Source organism: Arvicanthis niloticus, chromosome 4 (assembly GCF_011762505.2).
Source record: "Arvicanthis niloticus isolate mArvNil1 chromosome 4, mArvNil1.pat.X, whole genome shotgun sequence".
Taxonomy (NCBI): domain Eukaryota; kingdom Metazoa; phylum Chordata; class Mammalia; order Rodentia; family Muridae; genus Arvicanthis; species Arvicanthis niloticus.
Genome location: NC_047661.1, coordinates 29,446,042 through 29,468,586, shown reverse-complemented (window position 1 = coordinate 29,468,586; position 22,545 = coordinate 29,446,042). Strand labels below are relative to the sequence as shown.

Below are 22,545 nucleotides of genomic sequence, written 5' to 3'. Positions count from 1 at the left end.
ATTACATAAGTTTGTTCTCAGAATAGATGGTTTTGGTGAACCATTCATAAGATTATCAAAATCAGGTCTACTGAATTTAAAGACATATTTAAATGACATTTTAAATATTGCAGAGTTATAAAGAAGGTAAGCACATTGACTAAAGTAGCTATAAAAGTCCTTTAGCAGAGAGACCAGAGCTTTCTTGGACAGACACTATTTTTGACATCATCCAAATGTAAAGATGTACAAAGACCCAAGGTTGGCTGTGGGAAGCATGATGTCTAAAGCAGACGGCACTGGCAATGATGGATGTCAGCAAATTAGGCAAAGCACTGTGCTTCACAGCTATCTCTCAGAAGAGCTTTCATAACTTTAAATCCTATTATTCAAGATATACCAGAAGCAAAGAACTGTAGAGTAAGGACCAGTTATTTTATGTCCCTAGAGTTACAGGAAGGCTCCAGGCAGCTACTCTCTTCAGTTAAGTGAATTAATGATGGAACCTGGGAATAGATTAATGTTTTCCACAGATGCAGAATATAACAGAGATTCAGTGAACCTCAAATTCTAGCAATAGGCAGGGAGAGATATGAACAGGATTTACATCTGGATATGTGCCGCGGTTTGTTTCCTGTTAAAATGAGTAAGTTCTTTGTTTACAGGAGATTTCTTCATAATCCTTGAGTCAAGTAATTTAGTAAAACAATAGCACCACTAGAGTGAGCTGATGACCTTGAATTTGTCAAAAGGGATAAATTGAAACTTTAAGTAAATTGGATCTGGGTGTGAGGAACAAAAAAACAAGAGATTAGCAACAATCCTCTCAGAAATATTTGGCTAATAAGTAAGAGAACTTGGAGAAAAGGAGAACATACAAAAATGTAGGAAAGAAAACAAAATACTTAGAAGGCTTTCATTCATTTATGTATGGTTACAACTACATGACGGAAATGTTTTGTAAGAGACTTTATTAATAAAATAGTTAATGTGTAGATTTAACATTGGATGCGCTGCTATACTTATGGCATTAAAGGAACAGAGCTATCCCAAAGATAATACCACACAGGGGATATAAATATGCTACTAATGAGTATCAGTAAGAAAAGTCATTTTATTTTGAATTCTGTATATGCTCTCAACACACTATTGAGTTCAGCAAATTACGAAAACTCACAGAAGGCACACTGAGATAATGAAGACACTGGGAAAGATGTTACTAAACAAAGCATGTTCCTCACTTCCCATCAGCTCTAGGCTTGAAGTACTCAGAAAGAGATGCCAAAAGATCTTTTTAACAAAACTGGATTTACTAAGAAGAAACACTGGCAACAATAATCCAGATGCACTATTTTAAATTTTGATATTCTTGTGTTGTGGTATTAGTGAGCTCCAAAATTTTAAAAAGAACTCACAAGCTGATAAAAAACAAAACAAAACAAAACAGATTAGGAGAGGTAATTTTTGCGAGGATTAGTCTAGATGCTTCTAATATCGAAGCCAGATGAACTACAATTAGTTTACGGAAGTCACTCCCTCTAAACAAATTATTCTCAATTTGGGGGTTGAAACACCTTTGGGACAAAGGACCCTTTCACAGGGGTTATCTAAGACTACCAAAACCACGCATATTTACAGTATGATTTGCAACAACAAAATTACAGTTGTAAAGTAGCAACAAAAGCAGTTTTATGGTTGGGAGTCACCACAACACGGGAAACTGTATTGAAGAATCCCAGCAGTACGAAGGTTGAGAACCACTGATCTAAACTGATAAATCTAGAAAATTCCATGAGTTTAAGAAGATTTCGAGACCACTGCATCAGTGAAGTTGAATTACTTCATTCAATATGTTGAACGTGTCAAAAATCTATATCACAATTTATGGAAGGAAGCTTGAGTGAAAGAGGACATAAATAAACATATCTTACATTTAAAAAAACATTTGAAATTTTCTTGTTTATTCTTATGCATTTATTACTGCCTCGCTTCCACTGTCTAAATTGCACCACACTGATTCACTGACAAAAATCTTAAGAGAAAAATGTAACATTAAAATATATGCAGAAGTGGATCCAAATATATCTTAGCATTGTTTTAATTATTCAGGGTTTTGTCACTTATATAAGTAACACATATTGTAACAACTGAATTCCTCAAGCTAATTTTAAGTGCACATGTGTGTGCATGAGGGCGTGTGTGTATGTATGTGTGTGTGTGCATGTGTGTGTATGTATTTGCACACATGTGTATGCATGTAGACATCCTTGTGACGTGTATTGTAGGCTCAGGTGCAAACCAGCACATGTTGATATTTTGTCTTCCTCAATTACGTGCACACCTTATTTTTTTTTTACATTTATTCCTTATTTTATTTTATTATTTATTTATTCTTCTGCGATAGAGTCTTTCACTGAATCTGGAACTCACCAGTTCACCTAGGTTAGCTAGTCAGCAAGCCCAGGGGCATAGTTTTCTCAGCCTCTCCATTGTCAGTGTTATTTCCATTGTATTTGGGTTTTGACAGCCTGTACTTGGGCTGGCCTGCTTTCAAAGCAAGCACAGTTACCCAGTCATCTATCTCTTCTTCTCTGTGGTAAAGTGTTCCTTCCTGTTTCTCATTTTCTCATTCTAGTCAGATTGTTTGAAGTAATACATTGTTTCATTTGATCTATTTCTTCTTCTCTGAGGTAAAGTATTCTGGTTTCTCCTTTTCTGATACTAGACAAATTGTTTCAAATAATACATTGTTTTATTTGAAGGATGTAATTGCCTTAAATAAAATGTCTATAATTAAAAACCTATCCACAGAATCCTTATGATAAAAGTTCAATGTCATGTCTACTCTTCATAGCATGCCTTATCTGATTTTCAACTCTTGTTATTTTAATTTGGTGTAATCAATTATTAATTTTAGTTAAAAGTTAAATCTGTGTTTTAGAATTTTTATTACTCTGACAAAATGCAAGTGAAGCGAAGCTAAAGGGAACAGGTTCAGGAAAATCTGGGTAAGATGTCTGTTTTATCCGCAATATTGTTTTGCTACAGGTTTGAAATGTATAGTTCTGTAATAAAAGTAGGAAAACACAGATTATACAGTTGCGTTTGTGACTAAGGAAGTGTTGGTAGATGTGGCCAGTTGTTTTAAGTCCCATTTCAGTAAGCAGATCATGCAGAAATGTGTGGATGTATTTCTGTGTATAAAAAAGAAGGTCTGACTTTTTTAGATGGCCACTTCAAAGTGAAAATCAATTCCAATGTATGCAAGCACCTTGTACCTATTCTTTTTTCTTCAAAAGTTAGTACAGAGTTTTAAAAATAAAAAAATCCTCTCACCATATGACAGGGCATGGTCAGGAACAACTTGGGTGTAAAGCACGTACTATTCAACTAACGATAAAATTGACTAGTCAATTAAGTTAGGGTCAAGATGTAAATTTAAAGATAATTGTCTGAGTCTAACATGCCATAAGTCTCTAAAATATTATTAACGTGCAGTACTTAGAAGTTACTGGCATAGACAAGGACCTAATTTGTATTTTTATCCATGTTACCCTTTTTCTTCATTATTATATAAATTATAATTATCTCACTATTCATTTTTGGAAACTTTCAAAAATTACTAAATATATAAGCTACTTCCCTAAACATCAAATGTGCATTATACTCATTATAAAACTAAACGCATAGTTAACAAAAGTAAAACAGCAACCTCAATAATTATCTAAACATTCTGATTAAAAGCAAGTAATTAGTGTCAATTTTTAGCTTTTTTAATCACATGAGAGATGTGATTTTTAATTTAGAAGATGGGAATATATCTGTTCCTGATGATATATGACACTGTTAAATCCTCTCACCATATGACAGGGCATGGTCAGAAACAACTTGGGTGTAAAGCACGTACTATTCAACTCATGATAAAATTGACTAGTCAATTAAGTTAGGGTCAAGATGTAAATTTAGAGATAATTGTCTGAGTCTAACATGCCATAAATCTCTAAAATATTATTAACTTTTAGAGGAAGAAATTTAGACAAATTCTAGGGTGAATTAAGTATATTATAAATACAATTAGCTTCTCTGTGTTTATTCTATTCTTGCACTATATTTTAATCCAAACACTGAGGATTTAGAACAGTATCAATGGGCTAAAATGGATAGTGACCATTTTATAGAGACCAGGATTAGAGGCTAATTTGATGTAATAGACATATTCAAACAATATGCCAACAAATCTAAATTTATCTGACACAATAATAGATTTCCTATCTGATTATATTAACATACATACTAATAAAATCAATGGTCTCTGAATTCAGGCTCCTAAGTAAGAATAACAGATTCTTATGAAATAGAAAAATTTACACTAAAATCAGAACAGTACTGTTATTTATGAACAAGTATGATTACTATTATTGTTATTAAAAGTAAAAACTAGACAGTTAATAGTTTCTTTCATATAATGATTTTATATAAGTGAAATCTGTCAAGTGGTGTACTCATTAGTATTATAAAAGGGAATTTACCTTTCTGTTGTTAGTGGAGTGTATTATTCTGACAAAATGTTCTTAGAAAAAATATTACCATTTATTTAAAAATATAAACTTTGACGCCTTAGAATTATATATCCTTTGATTTTTTCCTATTGAAACTGCTAATAAAGGTTTTCCATAAGATATATTCTTAGATCTGCACAAAACAATGAGAAAATACTTATATTGTTTTAAAAACATTTTATTTTTAAGAGCAAATAAATTTTCAAATCTACAATTCAATTTAAAACTCACCATGGTCCTCCTCTATAAACTTTGAATTTTGCTCACTTTGAATTAACTAGAATGTGTGAATATGTTTAAATTTAGATCTTAGATTCTCAATAATTTATGCAATTATGCTTTGTATAGTATAAATAAAATGAAGGCTAGTCACATATTAGCGATTCACGAGAGACGTAATTAAAAGGCTCTGAAATACTAAAGTAGGATCTCCCATGGAGTCAGTGGTATTCCTACATAAGTTGACAATCCAAACACAATCTTTCATGAAACACAAAATATTTACTATTGTCATCACTGTGATTCTGATGAAAGCCCCAGTGGGGTTCTTATTGTCTGATATGAGAAGCCATGGCCTTATGGGTTTATTGTGTGGTTTTTGAAAATCTGTGAATCTGAGGAGAGCCCTGCCTGTTCTTATTGTCTCATATGAAAAGCCGTGGCCTCATGGATTTATTATGTGGTTCTGCATTACATAGTCTTAAGGACTAAATATGTGTGTGTGTGTGTGTGTGTGTGTGTGTGTGTGTTCACTTTGAGTTTATTTTTTCAAGTTTTTAATCCTTCCTGTTTTACTAGCCTCAGTAGAAATGATACATTTTTATTTCTCATACATTGTTTCTAGCTTATATTGCAACAGACATATTTCTTGATATTAGAAGATGAAAAAAAAAACGATTTTCAAGACAAGTTAGATTTTGATTTTTGATCAGGGGGCCATGAGTTTTATATCTATGAATTATTACTTGCATGGCTTAACCAAGATCGAATTATAAATAGTATTCATCCATTACATAAAAAGAAATGATGTCATGGAGCAGATATTAAGTGGATATTAAGTGGAAATTTATTACCAAGATCCTTGAAGGAAACCTATCACATAACTTGCAAGCATTTTTATTGGTCATAATTACTGTATAAAATAATCCACTTAGAAAATATAGCGTCAGTATTGAACTAATATTGTTTGTAGCCTCGGTGCTACAAGATCATCATTGCCTCTTGCCATACGGTACTTCCAGCTCTGATTATAGACTTGAGTCCTCACCAGCAAACCACTAATATCTGTAGTGAAAACTAAACTTGAAGTCTACACTGCTTTCTAAACTTGGTCTCAAGTGTTTGACGTACTAGGATAAAATCGCGATTAGTTGATGAACCCAGCCGATAACATTAGGAAACATGAGCCTAAGCCAGGAGACATAACTCAGAGGTCCAATGCTTGCCGGGCATGCACAAATCCCTCAGCTTGATCTCCACAATCCCTCAAATTCCCCAAAAGACTCCACTGATAATTTCAAGACACAGGTTCCTCTGCCTTTGGTTATCCATCTACAGAAATCAAGCGAGCAAGGCTGCCGCACTCCAGATAAATAAAGAACATCTGAAAATATTTTCTATATAAAGCCAAGTGTGTATTTTGTTGTTAATAGAGCCCGAACATCAGAGCCCATCTTCCTGCTAACTGTTCAGTTTTCCATCCTGGATTACTGTATAAACCTAAAAACAATTTTCATCAATTCTTTTAAGTACTCAAATTGTTTTCAGAAATAAGAATGTGGAATTTCACTTCTTAAGAGGAAATACTTTGAAATAGACTTCTGTGTGATACTTACTCAAATATGGTGGTTTGTAAGGCGCTCGTGTATTAGACAGCAATCCGTCCAGCTCCTTCCTCTCCAGAGTGCCATGTAGGGCCTTCTCTTTGCCGAAAGTGGAGAAGGAACGCTCTGCCCCAGGCTGGATTTCAGGAGGTTCGAAGACCTCGGTGTCTGGAACAGAGTCCATGCCGGGGACATGCAGGTTGCTGCGGTAATCCGCAGCCTGGCGTCCATCCGAAGGGACAAAAGAAGGCATCCAGCATCGGTCAGAGTGGCCCAGGGCTTTACATTCCTCAGTGCAGTTGGAGAAGAGATCCATACCTGAAGGAAGAGAAATCGTAGAAAGGAAAAGGGAAAAGACAAGGAACTCCAGATGTATTCAATATGGCCAGCTGTACGGTCGGGGAAAGTCAGATAATGTAGTAGTAACAGATGAAGACATTTGACCAAATATGCTTTCTCTTAATCTGATGGAAACCAGAAATTCTTAATAGTATCCCCCCTGTGATTTAAAACAAGAGTTTAAAAAACAAAAAAGGCCCTGCAAATGTAAAAGATGAGACTGTGGCAGAGAAGTGACAGTTTCTCGAATGAGAATACCGGTGGAGGGAAAAAGTGCTGGCTGTCAACATCTTAAAAGTTGAGAAAATAGTGAGTCGAAAAGGAATATTCGAAAAATCTTCTGTGGGTCTGATACTATACAGATCCCAGCTACTGAGATGTCTTACTCTACAGTTCCTTAACAATGTGTCAGCTATTATTCCTACAATCACAAGAGAAGATACACCAAGCATTGACAACAGTTAGAAGACCACAGACTTTGAATTTCAAATGGGAGGTGAACTTTGACAGAAATGCAGCCCTGATTGACAAACAACCAATGACAAGAGTTCTGAACATTCCATGAGGAGGAAAAGTATGGTTCTTAGTTTCCTGGAAAAATGGGTTCCCAAAGGTATCTGTCATTGGAACTCTGGCAATCCATATGCATTATTATTTACCACCTTGCCCAAATAAATGACTATAATTAGTGTAGCCAAGGTAACCAACTGCAGTGGAGATTGGCTACAAGTAATATCGACATTTTCCTTAGTGCCCATCTGTACATAAATAGTTGTCCTAATCAACGTTAAGTTAACTTATGTAGCAAGACTGAAAATGTTACCACAAATTTTGCCACTCTCCTTAAATGGAGAAGACTTAAATTTTACCTGATTATGACCAAGAAAGTCTAGTTCTTGAATCACATACAAGAACTGTGGTGTGTGTGTGTGTGTTCCAGATGTAAATGTGTGCAGATCAGATGGCATTCAATGTGTTTTGTTTGGGGTTTTGAATGTGTTTTCTTTGGGGGGGGGGGGAGGATGGGGTTAGGCAGAGTCTGTCACTGACCTGGACCTTGCCAAGTAAGCTCTGCTGTGTGGCTAGTGACCTCTAGGGTTCTGCCTGTCTCTCTCTTCCCAGCTCTGGGATTGTAAGTGCATGCCAGCACATCCATCGCTAGCTGTATGTACTTGGGGGCTTAAACTCTGATCCTCAGGTGTCAAAGTCAAACACTTGCCTGACACAGTTATCTCACTAGTTCAAGAAGTTTTGAGAGCTGTAAAATAGTATCTAATACCATTTGTCTCAATTGTTCTGTTCATTGAGTCAGGGATAGGCCATGTAGCCCCTGTTGACTTAGAACTTGCTAAGTAGTCTAGAATATCTTAAAGCTCTTAATTGTCTTGTCTTAAGTTTCCCAAAATCTGAGGCTACAGTCCACCGCCACCATGCCAAGCCTGATACACACTTGGTGTATAGCACAACACGAACAGAACATTAAACAAAAGGATCATTCCGATGTTCTTCTAAGAATGCTAGTTTATTTATTGAGTGCTTTAAATACTGATAAAATTTCCTAGTGTTTTAAAATTATACCCATTTTCATATTTGTGTGTGTATGTGTGTGTATGTGTGTGTGTGTGAGAGAGAGAGAGAGAGAGAGAGGGAGAGAGGGAGAGAGACAGAGACAGAGAGAGAGAAAGAGAGAGAGAGGGAGAGAGACAGAGACAGACAGAGAGAGAGAGATGTTTGTATGAGTGTATACATGCCAAGGCACGTGGTCAGGTCAGAACACAGCTTATATAGATGGTTTTTCTCCTTCCATGATGTGATTAGTTAGGATGAAACTCAGTTCATGTGATTTAGCTGCAAAGACTTCTTTCCACTGAGACATCTGGCAAGTATAATTTTGATTAATTTCAAATAACTAAAGCATGATTAATTTATACGACAAAATCTTTGAAATGCATGAAAAACTGGAATTGTACAAATTAACATAGAATATTTAATTAATGAGTACCTTTTATTCTAAATTTCACAGGTATCTAGAATTCTTTGAACTCTCGAAGGAAGCTTTAGTGTTTCAACTGAAGAACTGTGGTACACATTGATTTACATGCAAGTGTACTTGAAAAGTGTTTATACAAGATAATATTTCAAAATAGTGAAACTTGTAGAATTTATACAATAGTTTTATAGTTAACGGCCTTCAATGACAAGATTATTTTCAAGGAAACAATACCAAGATATTTGCCATTTTTTAATATCACTGAATAATGACTTTTTATTTTATATAAATTTATGTGTAATGGTAAGTCAATACCTTTGATTATAACATCCTATTAATGATTGTCATTCACAAGCCTGAAAGTGAACTACTGGTGAGTAATTTCTTGAGGAGTTTAAATGCTGAAATTGGGATTACAAAATCTGACTTGGAACACAGTGAAAATCCTGGAGACGTTTCACTACACTCTATATACATCCTATTTCTACAAGAAGATATGTATGTTAAAAGAGAAAGAGAACATCCCTGTTACATGTTCATATGCTGTATAGGCAGCATCCCAGGAACATGTCTTATATTTGGGCCCACTGACGCTAAAATTTTATCTATTTGATATAGTGGTGAGAAAAAGCCAGCTCTTCTGTACCACAAAAGTTACATCTAAGAGAAAAATAAATATGTATAATTATTTTAAAACTAAAGTGGATCCCTCCTGTACATGGTGCACAGAATCAACTAAGTATGGCTTGTAGGGGCTCTCAGAGACTGAAGCTTACAAACCCTATATGGGTCAGAGCTAGGTCCTCTGCAAATATGTTTATGTAGTTAGGTTGGTGTTCTTCTGGGACTTCTGATAATGCGAGTTGGGGTACCTCTGACTCTTTTGCCTACACTTGGGAACCTTTTCCACCTATTTGGATTGCCTCATTCAGCCTTAATATGAGGCTTTGTGCTCAGTCGGATCATATCTTGTTAGGCTATGTTGGGTGGAATTGCTGGGAGGTCTGCTTTTTTTTTTTTTAAAGGGAAATGAAGGAGTGGAGAAGGGAGGTGGTGTGAAGGATAAAGAGGAGTGGAGGGAGGGGGAAACTGTGGTCAGATGTAACATATGAGAGAAGATAAAAGTTTTAAAAATTAAATAAATATTAGATAATAAATTGGATAATTGATAAAGTTTTAGTTCAAAAAGTTAATTTACAATTGTTTTAGATTAAGGAAAGATAGGGACTAATGCAACATTTTCCAATTAATAACATTTTTTTCGTATAACTGGTGCATATCATTTTAAATGGGCAAATACATCCAAATGTATGAAAACAGACTTTCTCATTTGTCATTTAGATAAATAGTTTGAGAATGAAATAAATGTATCCCACTAAGGGTCCTCCTCAGGGGAGCTGTTAGGTGACTAGCAATCTTCTTTTATCATTTATCTTTTTTTTATGTATTCATGTCCATGTATTCACTGTAATTCAGGTTACAATATCTTAGTAATAAACTAATGTCAGTAATATTTTTCAATGATACTAGAAGATATTTGATAGAAATTCCTTTTGATATGTAATTGTATATTGAATTGTACATGTTTTTTCATCTTGAAAATAGGTGATTCTTTTCTATATCTACTAATTACTAGAGGTTGGTTAAAATTTCCTCAGATTATATAAAAATTTGTATGAACTAAGAATGTACAAAAAGTACACACTGCATGATATTGACAAAAATTAAGGAACATTGATAGCTTGGTGAAAGCAGTATCACTCAATAAGAGAAAAACTTTTAAGCAATGTTTTAAGTAAATTTATAAACCAATAGTGTGGAATGTTTTTGGCAATCTTACACATCCTTGTACATAACTGCAATGGAAGGTGAGGTCTCTCGAGTAGGGCCTGAGTACTTCACCAGTTTTATCAGCAAAATGAGTGGATCTATTTCTCATGAAGAAAAATCAGATACAGAAATGAAAATGAAAACCACATAATAATCAATAAACTTCAAATAAGCAACAGAGAAATTAATAGAAAATTGACTTTTTCATTTGTCATTTAGATAAATAGTTTGAGAATGAAATAAATGTATCCCATTAAGGTTCCTCACACACGGGGGAGCTGGTAGATGACAAACAGCGTCCTTTTATCATTTATCATTAGTCACATTGACCCTGTATCTTTAATTACCAAATACATAGAAAAGCATTTAACTTTCTTTTGAAAACGTGACCACATCACAGGTACCCAATTTCAGTACCTGTGTTGTAAATCCGGGCATCCACATTGTTCTTACTAGTTTTCAGTCTCAGACTGAAGGTCCAAATTTTAGTAAATTTAACTTATTGTTTTCTTTATGAAGTGCATTTACAAACAAACCTATTTAATGTATACAGACATGAAAAACACAGTTCAAATTTTTAAAATACTACTTAGTATTTGTTTACTATTCAAATATTCAAATACTATTGAGGATAAATACTAAATGTCTTAAAATATGTGATTTTACCTGCAATCATTATTTCCAATCATTTCCTTCCAGTCCTCAGGAATAAACTATTTTGCAATTATGACAGCTGATATAAGAGACTGCCTGTTTTACAAAGATAGACTCAGATAAATTTTAATATACACATATTTGTATTTTAGTCTGTAGCAGTAGATGGTCCTGCTGAGAACTGTTATGCTTAAGAAAATAAGAAGTGTGTCCAATATGTGTTCCTTTCAAAACGATGCTTTTTCTAATCAAACCTTCAGTATGTGTGATAAAATGAATTTAAAGAAAACAAATTTCATTTTGGAGAAAATTTCTAGCCATCTTTCTAAGTATCTTAAAGTATTTTATAGATATTAACTACAGTTATACAAACATGCCAGTGTCAGATATTTATCATTACAACTCACATCAATAAATAAAAAATGCACATCAAAATTCTATCCCACACTATTGTCGTTCACAATGTGTGTAGCTTTTTCCACCTTCTTTCAGTATATTGTCTTCTATATATTTCCCAATTATAAGCATTGTCACATTATCAGGGTTTATCTAATAGATTCATCAGAAACTTGAGCAGATTTTTGTAAAAAACTGGAGTGAATTCCCTTTACTCGTAAGTCAAAGCTTTATTTGCCAACATCTAAAATCTTGCTGAAATTAAGAAAAGATATTTGTAGTTCATGAAAATTAATAATTCTCTGGCAGATGTTGTTCTCTTCCAATGATTTAATATAATGCATGATATACTTTATTATCTTTAAAATACTGATTATTTTAGTTATTTATTTTTAAATTTATATTCAGTAGTTTGCCATGCATGATGAATTAACATCTTATGTTTTAAGATGGCAATTTTTAGTTGTTAAAAGTGACTAAATTATCTAGAATCCTCCTTTAAGCATATCCTTTGAAAGAGATAGACATGAAAAAAATTATAATTTATAGTATTTTCATAGCCTAGACATTTAATGAAGACCAGTTTCTTACAACTAGAGACCAGTTTCTTAAATAGATTTGTACAAATATACCTCAATGATATTAATAATATTTAAAATCATATAACTAAGATGTTATACCCTTATTCTAACATAGAAAATTAAATGTTTTAATATACTGACTTACTAAAGAAGCTTGGAAAAAATTTTAAATCCACTTTTTAGCCATTTAGCTGTGGTTAATCAGTTTTCCCTCTTGTGATGGCTTTTGCAGGCCTTCACCACATCTTCCTGGACCTCTGCCATATCTAACCGATACATCAATAGTACACTGAAAAAAACGGAAAGCACCTTGACAAGGCTATAGAAAGCAAAGTGCCACGGAGCAGTGGTCAAGCCCAATAATTTTGTGCACAGAGCCAGGTGCAGTGGCCAACTGAGAAAGCTCATGTGACTCTCTCCAGCTGCCTTCTTGTCTGCAGCTTTTCTGTGAAGGTTTGGAACTGCTGCAGGCTTAGATAGCAGAAAAGCAAGAAGGGGAAAAATAAAGGACCAAAAATGGAAACAATTCAGGAAAGGACAGATTTCATGTGCAGATACATAAGTATAAGAAGATTATCAAAGAAAAAAATGAACAAGTAAAAAAGAGTTAGTCAATTTGAACAGGTGAAACAGTAGGTCGCATTGTGCATTGGGAAGAAACACAAGCTCAGGAGAAAATTTGGGATAATCTTTCCACTTTCACTCCTCCATTCATTTTATATTTTCTTCTAACATGCTAAGTGACATTTGCTTAATTAGCTAATTTTTCAAATTTGGAAGATCACCATAAGTTGTCTTTACACAGAAATAAATCACATTAAAAAAAAAAAAAAACTACCTTGACTTCTGAAATATTTCTGCTACTTACTGTGAGGTTTAGAATTCAAAACAGTAATATAGGTTGCAAAACATCACTTAGTAAAAGACATTTTAATTTTATGCATTCAGATTTTTTACTTTCAAAAGACTCAGAATACTTCTTACTATAAAATTAAGCATATTACAACTGATCAATTCAACACAAAGGTGCAATTACTTCTCACTGTAAGTGCTTTCTTACAACTGCAAAACAGCAATTATTGTGCCCAGTGCATTGTGTCTACCCTGTTACCACTGAGCTGCATAAATGGAGTGGTAATTCTATATCACTTTTACACATTTAACAACTTAGATATGGGGGCAAAAAGTTCAGCGCTTAGATGATAAAAACTAAACACTGCCTTGACTATTTAAAACGTGTTGCAGAACACATTTTAGCATTTTAATGGTCCTTAAAAGTCTCTAAAATCTCAAATTCTTTGGAAGAATCATTAGCAAAATAGCAACACTGTGCTGTGAAATAAAATAGCTCTCATGAAGACAGGCTAGCAGGAAAATCTGTGTAACAACCTAGCTCTTCTTGAGAACTTTTATTCATTCCTTTTCCTTTGCATAGATTACTAGGCTCACTTTGTATTTCTAAGTGACTATGCTGACTAAAATGCTCACTGGGTCTGGGGTGCTACTTAAAGTAAAAGAAAGAAAACCACAAAAGGCGGTGGGTGGGAAAGAAATAAAATATATGCAAAGAAACATGTAGCAGTTTTCTGACGCCAAATCTTTTGTAAGAGGCTGGGGTTAAATTAGAAAACTTGCAGAAAATAGAAACCAATAGTTCTAAATGTACAGTTTTTAAACGATAACAATAAATCATATACCACATATAGGGCAAACATGAAAGGGACTTTGTACTCACATATAAACTGCTGGCAAGATCTGGTTTGTTGTCAGGATCCCAGACACTAAATAGATGCTCTGTTCACTTAGCGTGAAGGCCCGCAAGGGGCAGGGACCTCCGGGGATTCTTGGCAGTTCTCAAGTCTCATTAGGTCTGCATATTAATGACTTGCAGCAATATAAAGAGACCCTTGAGCAGCCTTTTTTTCCCCTTTCCTCCTGCCTGGGTTTCCCAAGACTAAGCAGCCACAGATAGAGCACACATTAGCCAACTGAGAAGCTTGTAGCATCCACTGCTGCCAGGCTCTACTGGGTGTGCGCTGCCCTTTGACACAATGCCTCGGCACCATTCCCAGGGCTACTAAGTGTGTTAAGGAATGAATACTTTCAAGGACTAATAGTACCTTGAAAATTAAAACTCCAGCGTTTTATGGAATAAAATCAAAGTCAAGTCTCAAGACAAATAGGTGTCACCCAGAGGCAACCCAGTGATGTACATTTTTCAGATGTTTCAAGAATTTCCCAGGCTTTCCCATTTCCTCTATGTTTCAAATAAACACAGAGTTAAGAAGAAAGAATTCAGCAAACATCTTTCATGGGTGAAATCCAAATGGAAGCAGAGAAAAAGCAAGCAATTTTATTTCATCTTAAGGTAGATAGTTTATGTCTTATACTTTGTTTTAGTATTGGTAATTATTATTAGATCTTACACATCCTTAAAGAACAAACTCGTATTTGATGCACTGACAACGCTAATTATCAAATGTCTATTACAAATGTTCTGAAGTCCAGAGATCCAGAACTAGAAACTAGACTTTCAGTCCATTTGCGACTTTTAACATCACTCCCTTCATAAGTGATACTTTATATGCAAAATATGTTTCTCTGGCATGCAGTGTTTAGATTCTAGGGCCCAGTCATGGGCCACTGGTCAACTAATTCATAACCTAAACACTCTAAAGAGAAGTAACACTTTTCACAACCTTCTTTTGAGCATACAATGTCCAATAGAAGACAGACCATCACCTAACTCATCATCCATTGGAGATGTATTTAAATAAACAGCAACATAATGGGTATTTAGATTGTTCTTTGATCACACTTACCAGCTGACTGGCCACGGTTGGTGACGTCATGATCACTATCTCCCTGTTCACTGTCTCCATGGCCGCTGTCCTTAGAGCTTACTATGTCAGCTTCCTGGAATGCAGAACTAGAAACATAAAAAGGATAATGTTAGAATTAAAAAAAAAAAAAGAAGAAGAAGAAGAAGAAGAAAGAAAGAAAGGTGAAGAAACACAGAAAACATTCTTCTGCCACCACATGGTCACTGATGTGTGCTGCAGACACTTGGAATTTCCACATAAAGCTCATTTTTACCACTTAAATATAACTCCCTAAAAATGGAGCCTTCACAGTCAATTGCAAAATGAAAGGTAAAGTTTGGACATTATTCTATGTCTGGAGCTAAGTACATGTGTAGGCCTTTTTTAAAAATAAGATATATATGAATGTGTATGTAGATAAGTCACGGAAGCTGGCAAAGTATTTTATATTTTTTATATAAATGAAAGCATATTGTATAGCTAACGGTAGAGAGATAAATAAATTATATACAGTAGTCATGCCCTGCCTCTGTTTAAAATGCCTTATACATTATGTCTTTTCCTATGAAACAACACACCTACTTCTTCCTTATATTAGGTAAGTAACTGTTCACACAGAAAACTGAGGATTGAAAATATTTCATACCTGTTAACTCGGCGAGGTCTGTCAACTAGATAGCTGAGCTCTGCTCGCTGGTGTTTATTCTAGGAAAAAAATAAATAAATAAAGAGCACTAAAATTCAGAGGGTACAATGACCATCCTGCTTCTGAGAATAAGAACTATATTGGATTTAAGCATGTGTATATATTGTGCATATTTGAAGGAATTTTAAGGTTTTCATAAGACCACAGCCTGGTGATGGCTGGCTAAGAACAGGAGAAATGTGTAGAGACATTTGAAACTAGACATTTGAAAATGGATTTGTTTTTTAAACTCAGGTGTAATGGTTAAAAAACAAAACAAAAACAGATTCTCTGGCCCACAGTAATGTGTCTTATTTAAAAAGAGTATGCAAAAAACAAAACAAACAAACAAAACCCTTATACCTAGGCTCAATAAACTGTTGTGTCTACCATAAAATTACGCTAATTGTAGTCTGCATCTTGTCTTACAATAGTCTACAGAGTGTTTAAGTGGATACGGATGGACACAAGAAAAAACAGCACGCTCAATAAGAAAAAGTTTGGATATTTTCTCGAATTATTTTGTTGTTTATTTTTGAAAGGTACTTAGGATACAAGTGAGCTATACAAATATTCGTGAAAGTCAATAAGTTATATCTGAGACTCAAAATAAAGAGATGCCAAGAGAGACTGTCATAACCCTGCCCCACCTTCCCTCCAGAGACCCTCTGCAGGCTCCCCAAGGCCCACACACCTTCTCAGTCCAAACTTTGTTTTACATGGCTCTCCCCACTCCCCATCCTCCAACTTTGCCACTATGTCTCCATCTTTTAAAAAGAAATTGGAATTGACAAGCCAAATTCTTTGATGAAAAAAGAAGCCAACAGTAGGCAATTCCTTAAAATAATAAAAAAAAAAGTGGCAAGGAAGTAATTATTACTGAACTGATATATTTAAGACAATTGTTCAAGCTTTCAGTTAGTTTACTCTTACAGGGTTCTGTGCCAAAGGAACTTCATTCAAATTCACACTGTGTGGGCATTCGACTTCAAAAGCTTGTGTTAAAGCTGTCCAGAGCAGAATTGACTTGAACGTTGTGGGTTTTTTTTTTTTTTTCTTTTTCTGTTTTCTTTTTTTCAGAGAAGGAACTGATCACTAAACATGCAATCCAATTTAGGCAACCTACAAAGTTAAACAATCTATCGCTCACCGGTACACGCGACTGAAAACAGCGATAAAAGAACCAAAATTGAACCAACTTTATTAATGCCTGGGACAGATGCAAAGAGAAAAAGACCTTTGTCAGTGATAGGCCCCTCCCCCACACTTCCCTCTCTTTCTTTCCAAGCTTTTTCTCATATATTCCCCCAGGTTTCAAAGAAGGTCGGACCTTAAATATAGTAGAGGGAGGAGGAAGCTCCAAGCTTACAAAGAAGCAAAGGGGGGGGGGGAGGATGAAAATAAAATTAAAGGGGTGGAGCTCAGTCAGGAACAACAAGGAAGTTAGGTTACATACCAAGAGGTGAGAAAAGGTGACCCCCACATCCTCCCCTTTCCACAGCTACACAAACAAGCTAACACCTTAAGATAGATACACAGTGCACCAGAAGAGATGCAGGGCCAGGCTAAAGGAGGCTTTCTGATGGAGGAGATGAGAGATGGTGGTTCTTTCGCTTCAGCCTTACCTCGTTGGACAAAATGCTTCCGTTGGAAATGATGTCTGGTTGCTGGTCGCTGTACCCGGTGACGATGGCTCCGCAGGGATTGTGTTCAGCGTCTGTACTCCGGGAAGGGCTGCAGGGCTTCAGGAACATCAGGTCGGTCTTGGCGGACTCCGGGGTGAGGCAGACCTGATAGCAATAGTTCTGGTTGTGGTGATGGGAACCGAAGCCTCCGGACTCCTCCACCGGCACCTGGGCCGGGTTGCTAGGGACATTGGCGCTCTGCACCAACATGATATCTGACTTGCTGAGTTTCTTCTTGCGCGCCCGGGCTTGGCGGCCGCAGCAGGTGGAGCTCCCATTTCCGCAGCAGCAGCAGCAGAGGCAGCAATCACTCGCGAGACACGTGTAGATGTTGAGTTTTTTCTCTTTTTGACAGCGCACGGCCAATACGATCATGGCCAGCAGGAAGATGAAGGACACGGAGCCCAGTGCGATGATGAGGATGAGTGTGAGGTCCAGTGACGTTTCCCCGCCTCCAGAGCGGCTGGGGCGCAGGTGTTCCCCGGACCCTCCGCCTCGGTCCCCGCCCCCGCCCAGGGGCTCTACCGCTCCATCCACCAGCTGAACCACCAGGGTGGCTGTTGAGGACAGGGGCGGCTGCCCGTGGTCGCGCACCTCGATCACCAGCTCATAAGGCCGCTGGGGGTCGCGCTTGGCTGGGACCCGGCGCGCGGTGCGGAGCTCTCCGGTGCGCCAGTCCAGTCGGAATAGGTTCATTTCGTTGCCCCGCACTATGCTGTAGGTGAGCCTGGCGTTCTCGCCGTCGTCCGCGTCCACTGCGGCCACACGAGTGAGCAGGTAGCCGGGTTCCGCAGAGCGCGGCAGCACCTCGCGGGCTGGAGTCCCATTGCGTCCCGGAAGGGGCGCCACGATGGCGGGGGCGTTGTCATTCTGATCCACTATCAGGATGTTGACCGTGGCATTGCCGGTCAGCGCTTGGGGACTGCCCGCGTCGCGGGCTTCCACTTGAAAGCTGAAGTCCTTGATCTGCTCATAGTCGAAGGATCTCAGGGCGTACAAGTAGCCGTTGTCTGAGTTGATGGACACGTAGGTGAAGACGCTCATTCCCTGGATCTGGCACTCTAGGATAGAGTAGGTTAATTTTGCATTGGCCCCTTCGTCGCGGTCCGTGGCGCTCACCGCATAAATGTAGGCACCCGGCACATTATTTTCTGTCACATACACGTCGTAGACCGGCTGGCTGAAGCGCGGCGCATTGTCATTCACATCTGACACTTGAACCTGAATCGACTTACTGGTGGAGAGTGAAGGCTCTCCCCGGTCGCGGGCCACCACGGTCAGAGTGTAGGAGTCCCCAGCCTCTCGGTCCAAGGGAGCTTCCGTCACGATAGTGTAGTAATTCTTGAAGGAAGACTTGAGGCGGAACGGCACGTCTCCCAGCAGCTCACACTGCACCTGCCCGTTCTCCTCAGAGTCCCGATCGGTCACGCTGAACAGAGCCACCACCGTGCCAGGGGCCGCACCCTCGCTCACCGCCTCTTTCACTGTGCTGAAACTGATCTCTGGTGCGTTGTCGTTGGCATCCAGCACTCTCACCAGAACCTTGCAGTGCGCAGGCACGGCATTGGGACCCAAGTCCTTGGCTTGGACATACACCTGGTACACTGGGCTCTCTTCATAGTCCAGCTCGCCGCTCACCTCCAGCCGGCCCGTGCGCGGCGACAGTCCGAAGAGCTCCCGAGCCCTGGGCGAAATGTGACTACTGAACGAGTACACGACCTCGCCGTTCTGGCCTTCATCAGGGTCGGTGGCATTAAGCTGAATCACCAGCGTGCCAGGGGGAGAATTCTCTGGTAGGGAAACAGTGTAGACGGGTTGGTCAAACGCGGGCACATTGTCGTTGGAGTCGAGCACTCGGATGGTGAGCAAGGCCGTGCCAGTACGCTGCTGCTGGGGGGGCAGGCCAGCTCCCCCACCGCCTCCCCCTCCTTCCCCTCCTCCTCCCCCTCCTCCCCCGTCCACCGCGGTCAGCACGTAGCGGTGCACCGCTTGCTGTTCTCGGTCCAGTGGCTTCTCCAGGACCAGCTCGGCGAATCGGTTGCCATCTCCCTGGGTCTGTACGTCTAGCGAGAAGTAGCTATTTGGGGTTATCTCGTAGTCTCGCAAGGAGTTGGTCCCCACGTCTGGGTCGAAGGCGCTCTCCAAGGGAAAGCGGGTGCCTGGTGTAGCGCTCTCTGAGATCTCCACTGTCAGGTCGGGCTCTGGGAAGGAGGGAGGGTTGTCATTGATGTCCAGCACTTCGATCTCCACTCGGAACAGCTCCAGCGGGTTCTCCAGAAAGACTTCCAGGTGCAGGACACAAGAGGGGCTCTGCTTACAGATCTGCTCGCGATCTATCTTTTCGTTTACGTACAGAACCCCGGTCTCCAGATTGAGGTCCAAGTAAGGGGTCCGTGAGTTGGCCACCGTCTGAAACCTGCGAGCTGAAAGTTTTGTAATGTCCAAGCCCAGGTCTTCAGCGATATTCCCCACGAAAGTGCCATGTTCCTGCTCCTCCTGCACAGTATAATGAAGCTGGGAAAAGACTCCGTCCACCATCCAGAGCAAAGCAAAGAATAACAGCACAATCATTTCCAAAAGGAAAGGAAGCAGCTCTCCAGTAGCCAGCCAGCCACCCGATCACCTCCCCCCAACCACCAAAAAAATAATAATCTAAAAAATATAAATAAAAGTGTGCTGCGTGGGTGGGCTTCTGATGGCTGTCTTAAAATTGTTATTCCCTTTGCTTCATTTTAGAGCTTCTCCGAATCCAGCCTCATTTTTCAATCTTAGCGCAGAAAGGGTGACAGATGTCCCTTATGCTCAGCCGTAATCTTCCCACTGACCAATTAATAAAATAACGATCATACAATAGTCAGCCTCCTTTATTCCGACAGTGTTGGCGCAACGCGGCGCTGGCAAATCCCAAGGAGGAAATTTCGATATTTCAAGACTGTCCTAGGTTTGTCTTCTTGCTGATGGGAGGAGAATGTGGAGGAGGAAGAAGAAGAAGAGGAGGAAGATGAAGAGGAAAAGAAGGAAGAGGAGATGCTGCCGGCACCACTGAACATGCCTCTTGATATCAACGGCTGGCAAACGCGAGCGGGCTTAAAGACAGCGAGAGAATTTTGTGCCGGAAAAACACGGAGCCGTTCTGCAGCATAAAACTTTCATTCTCTTCATTTCTCCGGATAGACGTTCCTCTTGGCATTTTCTTCCCTCTGCCTCTCTTTGCATTTCTTGGCTTTCATAGTCTTGTGTCTGTCCTCAACTCCACTAGCTCTCGCTCTGCTGTGAACACAACCAGCGATTCCTTTTCTGCTGTTCCCTTTGCAAGCCTCTCTCCCCCTAACCTGCCTCTTTTCCTCTCAGTCCATCCTGTCTCCTGTTTCAGCCCCAATGCTTGTGATCTCGGCTGGCAGTTTCTGAGCTCGGAGCGCTCGGCTTCTCTGTTTTTGCGCAGCGCCCTCATTCTGCCAACCAATCGCTGAGGAGCACCACCCACCGAGTGACTGTTCGTTGGCTAAAGTGGCCGTCAAGTAGTTACGTCACGCGGCAGCCAGGCGGGGCGGGGCAGAACTCTCGCCTTGGCTGCCCGAGTGAGTGTGAGTGTGAGAGCAAGAACAACCCGCAGGTCCCGAGGCGCTTGCAGGGGACTCTGCCGCGGAAAGTTCCCAGTCCCCAGCCGCAGGTAATGGGCAGGGAATAAGAGAGGTTTCCCTGTTTGCATCAGCAAATACGAAAACATAATAGCAACAGCTGCGGTAGCCTCTCCAAGGAGCGGGGTTTCCAGTGACGCTAACATTCTTTTTTCCTTTAAGGTGTTTTCCCTCCTGCTGATCGTGGAAAGAAATCACCAAGAAGAGGGGAAAGTTGCCCTGGGGCCGGTAGTCAGCAGGGGTTACCAAAGGCAAGGGACTCTGGCAGAGATACGCGCGGACAGTTTAAATGCGGCCGTAAAATGGCATGTGTCAATCAGAATAAGAGGGTCCGAAGGGGCGTTGCGGGGAGGACAGACTAGGCTGAAATGGGAGTGCGGAGGTGAATCCCCCTAAAGCGGAGGGATTCAGACCAAGGGACTTGGGAGAACAGCTCCTATAGACGGGCAGATGGTTGAATGTCTACCCACCTAATGTCTACCCACAAAATGCTTGCTTAGTAAATTAACTCGTTTGGGGACATTGTTTCGAACTGTGAGTATCCCAGTCAAGGATTGGGGGCTCGTTTGTAGTTTTTGCATGGGAGCCCGCCATCGCCACCCTCAAACCCACTCTAGGGAACGGGAGCCAGCACCACCCATCACTGCGAGGCGCTAGCAGTATCCCTGCGCCTCTCCTGGCTCCGTGCCAGGCAGCAGTGGAGAGCGCGGGTTTTTATTTTTTTATTTTATTTTGCCTGATTTCTGTTTTAATTATTTATTTTTCTTTTACATTTGGCGATCCATCACGGTCTCTATACTAGAGGGGATGTGGGAAAGTACATGGCCAGCCTGGGGACAGCTCTCTGGAGAATGACCGTGGGGTGGCCGCGAGGCCGGGCGGGGCGGTGAGCCGTGCGGTGCACATGCACAGAGGGATCGAGTGTGCACCGCTGCGGGAATCCACCGGCAGGATCGCACACTCCTGGTGCCGGCCCTCGTCCTCGCTGACCGCAAGCTCAGCTCCTTGCGAATCCCTGGGGAGCAGTCCCGGGATTCTGAGTCGCGCGCCTGATTAGCCACCGGTATCCACTTCAGAGGTATATCCACACGCCCAGTTGCCGTGAAGTTATAAGGCGGCGGGAACGAACTCTCTACTGCTGGGAGAGAGCACTGAATGCCCATTCTTCAAGGATAGATATCGAATAATACGTTTAAATACTAATCAACATGCTGCCCGCAAGGAATGGGTTGTTTATTTTCCGGTGGAGCCCTTTAAGCCAAAGACTAGAATGACTCCCTAGAGGCTTTCCTGGTAATGAATGACCCAGGAGTAACGCCACTGAAACCAGAGGGAAAGAATAGTTCCCCCTCCCATACTCCTTCCCAGCCCCCTGTCCCCCCGCTCCCCACCCCCCCCCCCCGCGCCCGCAAGGTACGCTACAATGCCTTCTGGAAAAAAATTAGGAGTGCGCGTCCCCACGCGTGATTGACAGCGAGGCATGCTCTGACCACTCCGGAGAGTCCGTGTCTAACCGCCTGCTCCCCTACCCTTACTACTCGCCTCTTGCTGAGAGATGGGTTCT

The 22,545-nt window shown here is 39.9% G+C and overlaps 1 protein-coding gene and 1 long non-coding RNA gene across 5 annotated transcripts in view; one reads left to right on the top strand and one right to left on the bottom strand.

The window, feature by feature from the left end:
* Pcdh10 (protocadherin 10) overlaps positions 1 to 20,791 on the bottom strand; it is a 58,087-nt gene extending 37,296 nt beyond the window's left edge. For 2 of the 3 annotated variants that reach the window (XM_034500406.2, XM_034500407.2), the window contains exons 1-4: positions 17,284 to 20,791; positions 15,620 to 15,678; positions 14,974 to 15,080; positions 6,374 to 6,679 (exon numbers count right to left, since the gene is read on the bottom strand). In XM_034500406.2, the coding sequence (XP_034356297.1) occupies positions 6,374 to 6,679; positions 14,974 to 15,080; positions 15,620 to 15,678; positions 17,284 to 19,914 (3,103 nt within the window). In that variant the 5' untranslated portion in view covers positions 19,915 to 20,791. The remainder of the gene's footprint in view (positions 1 to 6,373; positions 6,680 to 14,973; positions 15,081 to 15,619; positions 15,679 to 17,283) is intronic. The other variant, XM_034500408.2, reaches the window with a different exon arrangement.
* Positions 20,792 to 20,915: 124 nt separating this feature from the next.
* Positions 20,916 to 22,545, top strand: part of LOC143441974 (uncharacterized) — a 77,725-nt gene continuing 76,095 nt past the window's right edge. For both annotated transcript variants that reach the window (XR_013109788.1, XR_013109787.1), the window contains exon 1: positions 20,916 to 21,013. This is a non-coding gene — a long non-coding RNA (uncharacterized LOC143441974). The remainder of the gene's footprint in view (positions 21,014 to 22,545) is intronic.